General features: G+C 38.3%; 1 protein-coding gene across 2 annotated transcripts in view; it reads right to left on the bottom strand.

The window, feature by feature from the left end:
• LOC106536604 (arf-GAP with dual PH domain-containing protein 1) overlaps window positions 1-9,321 on the bottom strand; it is a 27,676-nt gene that overhangs the window by 17,683 nt on the left and 672 nt on the right. Inside the window, exons 2-4 of one of the 2 annotated variants that reach the window (XM_014033914.1) lie at window positions 8,921-9,048; window positions 7,804-7,895; window positions 5,089-5,171 (exon numbers count right to left, since the gene is read on the bottom strand). In XM_014033914.1, the coding sequence (XP_013889368.1) occupies window positions 5,089-5,171; window positions 7,804-7,895; window positions 8,921-9,048 (303 nt within the window). The remainder of the gene's footprint in view (window positions 1-5,088; window positions 5,172-7,803; window positions 7,896-8,920; window positions 9,049-9,321) is intronic. The other variant, XM_014033915.1, reaches the window with a different exon arrangement.

The following is a 9,321-nucleotide window of genomic DNA, read 5'->3' as shown; positions in this document are numbered from 1 at the left end:
CGAAAACGCCACACGTCAACCACTCCATAAGTGTTAAGAAATKAAYKAATTGACTGGGCCGATTTAGAAAGAGAGATCCTCCCCACTGTACTACAATTGAGGGACGACAGCACACAGTTCACATCTCCCCCAATTATGAGATTATGTGTTGAAATATTAGGTAAATTTGAAAAAAAGCGTATTAAAAAATGTTTGATCATCCCAATTTGGAGCATGTACCGAGACTAAAATGACTGGAAGTGATTATCGTTTTCCCACCACAATAACATAACGTCCAGCAGCGTCCGTTTTAACACTGGATGCCGTAAATTGCACCTGTTTACTAACTAAGATGGCTACCCCTCTCGATTTAGATTGGAAATTAGACTGAAACACCTGACCAGACCAGCACCTGCTTAGAATTGCACTCTGCCTTACGCAAATGGGTCACCTGCAAAAAAGTAATATTAGCATCAAGTTGTCTTAAGTGTGTCATAACTTTCCTAAATTTCACTGGACCATTGAGGGACTTCACATTCCAACTCACACAGTTAACTGGGTGACTGTTGATGAACCTGTTAATATTAGAACTGCTCATGTATGGTCAATCGGACTGTAGTACAATATCAACAAACCATCACAAAAAATAACCTGAAAAAGACATTCTCAAAACAAATAGATCCGATATAGTCCCACCCCTTTCTCCTAAAAAAACCACGGAGAACMCAACAAACAAAAAATCCACACATTTGTGCTTATACTGGGGGACTTAACTCCCTGTCTGGACTCCTGCCACAACTAAATAACAATGACAAAAAAAGGGGGGGTTCCCTTACTTTAAAGTATTATTACTGTTTATGCTCCTTGCTGCACTGATAAATAAATCACTAACCAAGATCTGGACAGACCCCCTGTGAAACTCTCATACATAGAAAGAGGAATGTTGTCCATAGGAATAAAGACTAAAATTAAATCAAGATATAACACGGGACATAAAGTTGGAAGGCTCATTACACTGACAGTCATAATGGATCGATGAGAGTTGGACCTGCGGTCAACGCCGGTCCTCGTTGTCCGTCGCCGAGATGATCCTCTTTTTAAAGTAGTCCATTGCTTTATTGGCATCCAGGAACTCCTTGTTTTCCTCCCCATGAGAGATGCGGAGCCGTGCAGGAAAAAACAGGCCATAGCGAACATCACGTCATTGCGAAGGAGCCTCCTCACCTCCGTAAATGCTGCTTGAGCCTTGGCCACAGCCGCCGTGTAGTCAGATTAGGGCTGCCACAAACGATTATTTTAATAATCGATTAATCACCGATTATTTATTCGATTAGTCGACTAATCGGATCATACGTTAATTGAATATAAAACATAGAGCTTATCACATCAGAATGCAGCTGCTATTATATAACCATCGTTAGAGTTTAGCTATATGCTAACTAAAAATAATTGCTGTGGAAGGCAAGTTCTGCTCTGCAGATATTGCACAAGTTTCTCTTTCATTTTCTTCAAATGATCCCACACTTTGAGCTCTGTTGTCAGGTAGCCATGATACCAGAGCCTGTCTGTATAATGTCTTGTGACATCCACGGCCTACCCCAGTTACCACTACTGTGCATGTGTGTCAAGGACAGAAAGGCAGATGTGGCAGTGGAAGGTGTCAAAGCAGTTTGGAGAGAAAAACAAAGTAAAGAACAACAACAACAAAAAAAAGAAAACGATTAATCGATTATTAAATTAGTCATCGATTATTTTAATAATCAATTAGTCGTCGATTAATCGATTAATCGTGGCAGCCCTAAGTCAGATGTGATGATAATCGGTGCCTCCTTAAAACGAAGATGGCCGCGGCTCCGCGCCCGATGCAACATTTCCACACATTCTTGATAATAGTGCAGTTTAGCGACAATGACCCGCGGCTTATCTCCTGACTTGTTCCCACCTGTAGAGCGATGAGCTCGGTCAACCAGTGGCTCTTTATCCATCTGTAGAACCTCTGCTAGCAGTTTAGCCACTGCTGAAGTTGAGCTGGATTCTGGCGTCTCTGGAACTCCAATAATCTGCACATTGCACCTTCTCATGCGCCCCTCCATATCGTCACACTTCTTTTTGAGCCCATCAACTTCTTCTTTCAGTTCCAAGACGGTGGTGCTCAGAGAAACAACCTCATCGGACCAGGTCGACAAGACGTCCTCCATCTCTTTTACGCTCTGCTTAAGGTGGTCCAGGTCGGCGCGTAGTAGCATTGTGCCGTTAGCCACTTCCGCTCTCACCGCTTGTAGCTCTCCTTTAATAAGAATAAACTCTTCAGCTAAAGCCGCTTTTATTTCGGATTTGATCACAGCTGAGAGATCGGTTTTTATAGTGGCAAGAATGTCAGACTTCAAGGAGAGTGTGTCCGTCTCACTGCGCGAGGGGGAGGAGGACGTCGAAGGTCCGGCTTTAGCTGCAGTCTGCTCCGAGGCGGCGTCGGGCCTAACAGCCGCAGAGCTAGAATGTTTGCCTTTCCTCGAGTTTGTCGCCATTCTTCTATTCTTCCAGGCAAGAATCACTCAGGGGTCGAGTCCAGACAGACCAAATGTTCAAAACAGCAAGGACATTTAGTAGAGAACCATAAACGGAACAAGTCGGAGCGGGAGTCCACGCGACACACGTCTTACTCCTCCGCTATCTTGCCCCGCCCTCACAAAAACTTTTTTATCAAGATTGACAAAGAAACAAATGTCAAAAAAGCCTTGAACTACAGGAAGGAAGCTACTTATCAAACTGAGTTTGTAAAGAAATAAAGAGAGAGAGATGCTGCAAGCTGAAAGACTGCAGAACATGAAGCTGAGGTATTAGAGTTACAATGAACTGAACAAGAGCTAAAATCAGCCAAACAAAATCTAGAAGATAAAAATAACAGAACGAAAGATAAAACATAAAATCTGCTAAATCTGTAACTAATGACTAAAATGATTAAGACAATAGTTGTATGTTAGTTATTGTTGAGGATTGTAGCAGTACTTGTTAGGAGCGGGGACAAAAGGTCAGAATAAGGGTCGTATAAACATCTGGTAAGAACATTCTGTAAAAGGTGAGATCATCAAACAGTCTACAAATAGATTTAATAAGTGTGTATTGGGTGGTCTTAAATTTCCAGCCCAATTCTTGGAAGTGACCACCTTTCCTGGTTACGTAGAATTTGTGTTATGAAAACAGTTTGGGTATAAAAGGGTCTGGTTTCTAAATACGTCAGTTCAGTTGGGATGTTTCTGTCAGTTGTATTGATCTGCTGAACTCAATAAAACTCCCTCTTTGGCTGGCCAAAATCGACGTCTCCTTATCTTCATTTAATATTGATAACAGAGAACAATCTGCCTCTTCATTAACAACATTAGCTAAAAGTTCATATGAGCAGAACAACAGGAGAAATTGTTTGTAATCAGATTGGATCGATTTATTGATAAACAAAATGTCTTGAGTAATAATCAATATGGATTTAGAGCTAGTAATTCAACATCAATGACTCTCATGGATTTGATTGAACAAATAACAAAAGCTGTTGATCAAAGACAATATTTTGTTAGCGTTTTTGTTGATTTAAAGAAAGCTTTTGATACTACTGATCACAGTATCCTTCTTGAGAAACTATACAAATATGGTATGAGAGGTCTGATACAGTGGGTATCTAGTAATCTGACAAACAGGAAACAATTTGTTCAAATGATGTAAGATCTAAATTTGGTGATATTACATGTGGAGTTCCACAAGGTTCTGTGCTTGGACCAAAGTTGTTTCTCTTATATGTAAATGATTTGGTAAATGTGTCAGGGTTGTTTAAATGTGTTTTGTTCGCAGATGATACGACTTTTTTTTTGTTTGGGCAAAGATTTAGAACAAATGTTCAGGATGATTCAGACAGAATTTGTAAAAATACAATCTTGCTTTAAGCTTAACAAATTATCACTAAATTTGGACAAAACAAATTATATGATATTCAGTAATAGAAAAAGAACGGTCGACGTTTCATTTAAAGTTGATGGTGTGGAAATCTATAAAGTTAGTGAAGCAAAGTTTTTGAGTGTTATAATTGATAAAAACCTGACCTGGAAACATCATATAAATTACTTAAGAATAAAAATAGCAAAATATATTGCAGTACTACATAAGGTAAAGGAGTTGTTTAATGATAAAGCACTATTTGTATTGTAAAACGCAATAATTGTTCCACATTTGATTTATTGTGTTGAAATTTGGGGTAAGGCATGTAAAACATTTTACAAATTCTATTTTTATTCTGCAAAAAAGAGCTATAAGAATTATTACCAGAAAGCATTATAGTCACCCATCTAATGTATTGTTTCATCAATTGAAATTACTAAAATTTTATGAGTTAGTTGATTATAAGATTTTGTTGATTATGTATAGGGCTCATAAAGGTGTATTGCCTTTGAATATTCAATCTAATTTTGTTAAGAGGGAAAGTTGTTACAATTTGAAAGGATTTGAAATGTTTATAATATCTAAAATTCGAACAAACTTGAAGGATAAATGTACCTCAGTTAAGGAATAAGAATGTGGAATAACTTGGACAGCGATTATAAAAATGCTGATTTCATTAATTTTTTCGGTAAAATGATAAAAGTTAAATTATTTAAAAAATACGAAGCTGATGTTTGAGGGGTTAATCAATTTTTTTTTTTTTTTTGCTGATGAGGGTGTAAAGTTATATATGAGCATGTGTATATGTATGTTTATATATGTGTATATGAATGTGTGTATGTGCACACATATAATGTGTATATATTTAATTTTTTTTTGTTAAAAAGGGGCAGATGTTATAAGATTCTTTTCTTCTTCTGCTTCCTTTCATTTTGGAATTGTGTTTCTTTTTTTGTTGTTTTTGTACTGAAATTTTTGTTTTTAAATCGAAATGAATGAAACTATTAAACTAAAAAAACTTTAGTTAAAAGATGAACTTAACAACAGGTCAAACAGCAGAAATGATTGATCAGGTCCGTTTGAACAGAACTAAGACTGTCAGTCCTCAGAGGTATGTGGGCTGCAGAGCTCTGGTTCTGAGAGCAGCTTCAACACAGGAACATGTCACCTGACTGCGGTCTTTACCTGCAGAGTAAGGCTCCTGCTTCTCCATAAACTCAAAATCGTTTCTTTCATACTTGGCTCTGATCCACTGCTCCCTCAGCAGCCTGCAGAGAAAACAACTCACCGTTAGCTTTTGATGTGAACTGCACACACGACTGAAGACAAGAACTGCTAGTTTCTGTTGCAATCAGCAGTTTGTCAACATTTTCACTATATGCAATGAAAAGACCAAGCATCCCACCCACTGCCTGTCCTGCTGGAGTTTTAACCTAAAACTGTCTTATGATGAGAAAAGAATGAAGTCAGAGCTGTTTTAATAACTGTTTGCACTGTCTCATGCTGTGTAGTTCTCACGAGCTGTTAAAGCAGGACCAGCAACTTCATCTAAAATCAAACTAGATTATAAAAATGAACTGACATAATGACAATATTTACAGGATGTCAGTAATCCTGGCCCAGAGTGTGTGTTGAGACGATCACCGCATCTGTCCAGTGTCAGTATCACTAACACAGATTAAAACAGGCCTATAACTGCAGATGAACACTCAATCATTCCTTTCCAACAGCTTCCATGAAAGATTCTGCTAACAGACAGTGGTTGAAGTTCGCTGATGTTTTAGGCAAAAAGACAACCAGAGGCCTATTGCACAAATCTAGGATAAGGGATTAACCTGGGATTTTGGTGTAAACCTGAATTTATTAAGCCTTGAATCGGTTGCATGAACTACGAAGCACTTATGTTTCTGTGGTAACAAGTGCTCTGAAACTAACCTGATCAGGTTTAAAGTGAAGCTTATTTAATCTGTTCATGGTTTTGAGCAGTAGAGTCATTTTACTGCAGAAAACTGTTCCTCTAACCAGGTTTTACAGTCTGATATCAGCTAAAAAGTCTTTTTGATCTTGTTTTTAGACCCATATACTAAACAAGATCAGAATATGTTGGATTATTAATCTTGTTAATCTGAAAAGTATTTTTTTTACTTCAAGAAGTCTTACCAACTGTCAAACTGCAGATTATTACCTCTGCCAAGGGCGAGGTAATGTTTTCGGTCGTGTATGTCTGTCTATCTGTCGTTCTGTCTGTGGACAACATTACTCAAAAACTTGTGGACAGATTGTCATGACATTTTTACCACATGTGTGTACTGGGCCAAGGAACACACCATTAAATTTTGGTGATGTTCTGGATCACGATGTGGATACAGGACTTTTTTTCTTTTAACACTCTGAGATCGGCAAAGCTGTGATGCTTTCACAGGGCTTCTTTAAAAAACAGTGAGCTGGATTGGACAGCACGGACTTCAAACTTTATAAAACTAATGTTAAAACACATTTAATGATGAATAATTTTTACCATAATATGCACATTTACAGAATGTTTTGTGACCAGGAAGTGCGTGACTGCACCATGAAACCTATTTTTCCCATTTCCTCAAACACACCACATTTCTGAAACAACCAATGAAAACAGTTTGTCTCTACTAGGCTTGTAAACAGAGAGCTGCCGGGCCTCAAAGTTTGGAGACGAGGGGAGCCAGGAAGCACTTTATAAAGAGAGTCAAACCATTACAAACTCATACAAGGAGATAAAACAGACGTTTTACATGGTGAAATGTGACTGATGAAAACTTAGGAGCTTAATCCCACACCAGTTTGACCATGAATAACGTCGGGTGACCAGTCTGACTTTTTTTTCCACATTGGACTCCACAGAGAAGAAATCCCATCATACTGCTGCTTAAATGTTCACTACGTCAGAACTTATTCAACAAATGTGTTTCCATCTCTGCTTTGTGCGTTAACTCTAACAGGATGGAGGACACTGGTCTTGGTGGAGGTTTGAACTCTCTGAGTGCTTCTAGTTAATCATTAATTTGAAAAGAATAAGGGTCTAATCTAGTATTTTAACTTATTTTAAAAGCCTAACTTTTGTAGAGTCTGATCAGAAATCAGTTCTTCATACACTTATTAAATTTATTCTAATTTTCTTTGCATTAAAATATTACAGAGTAAAAATATTTATTTAATTTATTTATCAGATTATCCATGAGAAATGAGCCTCAGCTGAAAGAGCCAAAAATAAATAAATAAATAATCTGCTCCTTTTTTCCCTTAACTTTTCTCTGCAGGCTGTTTTTAATGCAGAACAGAACAAAAACCCAGGCAAACTAAAATGAACCTTGTGACATAAACTTTTTCAAAAGTAAAAATCGAAACGATCCCACTCTGAGACAATGGATCATCTAGAGCAGTGGTTCCCAAAGTTAGCGTCAGGACCCCACATCAAGGTGGGGTCCTGAAAAGATTTTCTGAATTAATTACACTTAAAAATTACAAGTAAAAACTTTTTTTTTTCCTTTGTTGTTACAAATGTGTAAAGTTAGTGTGCTTAAAATGGAGAAAAAGACAGTAATAAATACTGATACTTTACTTCTCTCTGTTTGATGTGAAAAAGTAGCCGTGTTTCCATCCAATTTTAATTTGAATTTTGAGCAATTTTTTAACTTTTATACTGATGGCCTGAAACATTCAGCACCATCAGTATGTACTCTCTGTTTATGCTCCACAGCCAGTACACAGGCTGGCTGAAATGTAACCATTAGCATGGCTAAAACATGTCAACAAACTGTGAGACAATTGATTTTCCAAGAACAAACTCAAACTATCAGTGGAAGGAGAGAATAAAGACGTCCAGTGTTCTCCTTCTTGGTCCAGACTAACAGGACATGAACTTACTTGCAGTCTGTGTGTGTTGGTCTGTAGTAGAAAGCAGGAACCTTCTGCTCATATTTGGCTTTAGCTGCACCGTTTCCCATCGCAGCCATTAACTAGAGAGGAGACAAGAAATATTCTAGTGTTACTGTTCATGTTCAGAAACATCCTTTCACAGGACACTGATTTGTTCTTTTCTCCTCCAGTATAAAGAAAAAGATTTAACAGCTTCATCCATCAAAGAGTCAAACCCATCTGCTGTTTAAATGTGCTTTACTCTGAAAACTCCAACATTAAACACCTGTTACACGTTTATTTTCTTTAAAAAACACTGTATGAAATTTTTTTAAAAATTCAGCTCTCCTCAATACAGATTAAATCATTTGGTGTTTATTTTACTGCAAACATGAATCCCCAGAATGCACTGCAGATAAATAAATGTAATTATTTTAGCTGTAGTTCATGTGTGTGTGTGGGAGGGGGGGGACTTTTTTGCTACATCATAAGGAGGGATACATATGCCAATTTTAGGCAAGGGGTCTGGGTTCGGCTAATGACCGGAAAATGAATGGAAGTCAGTTCAAAGTCCCCATTATAATAGAAAACCCAGCATGTGTGTGTGTGTGTGAATAATACAGGTCCATGTTCAACTATTGGTCTCAAACTTTTCAAATAAACAGCACTCGGTTGTAACACCAGCCTCACAATCTGATAAACAATATTTTAACTAACTTCATATCAGAAATAAAACTTGGGCCTTATCACAATGAATATCTAAAATGTGATTTTCTTTAACTGAAAATTCTGTCTCATGTTGACTAGGAAGACATCTGCAATATAGATTTTTACTAGCACAACGAGATTAACTGAAATTTGATTATTTGCTACTAACAATGTGATTGTTAATAATTTGAATTCTGACTTGTAATAATGGTGCTGAATCTGGAGACAGAGTGTTATTGAAATTTCTGAAGACAGGGGTGTAGTTTGATTAAATGGTAAATGGTCCTGCCGTACTTTGCTCCAGCTGGAGTGAGCGAACAGGCAGAGCTGAGACATAACAGAATATGTCCTCTCACATCAGTGGGCTCAGAGTGACAGAACCAACAGAGACGAGCAGACAGTGGCATTAGCATCGTACCTCCACCTCACTGTCCTCCCACGTGTCCTGAACACACTTGACTCGGCTGATGTGAGGGATGCTCCGATGAAGGAGCGAGCAGGCCTGGCAAACAAACACACCCAAAGTCAGCGACGCCCAATCTGGCTCTGCAGGAGGAGGAAGAAGAGGAGACGATGTGGTGAGAGCAAACATGGAGGAGGACGCTTGAAAAGTGCTGATACAGGATGAGCAAAACAAACACATGAAGCAAGTATCAGAGGCAGTCTGCCTGATACTGAGTCTGCCTGAGTCTGAGTCTGTCTGAGACTGAGTCTGAGTCCGACTGAGTCTGAGTCTGTCTGGGACTGAGTCTGTCTGAGAGTAAGTCTGACTGAGTCTGAGTCTGTCTGAGTCTGAGTCTGTCTGAGTCTGAGTCTGTC

This window comes from Austrofundulus limnaeus, unplaced genomic scaffold (assembly GCF_001266775.1).
Source record: "Austrofundulus limnaeus strain Quisiro unplaced genomic scaffold, Austrofundulus_limnaeus-1.0 Scaffold1893, whole genome shotgun sequence".
In the NCBI taxonomy this organism is placed as follows: domain Eukaryota; kingdom Metazoa; phylum Chordata; class Actinopteri; order Cyprinodontiformes; family Rivulidae; genus Austrofundulus; species Austrofundulus limnaeus.
Note: the sequence above shows the minus strand (reverse complement) of the source record. Positions and strands in the feature narration are given on the sequence as shown.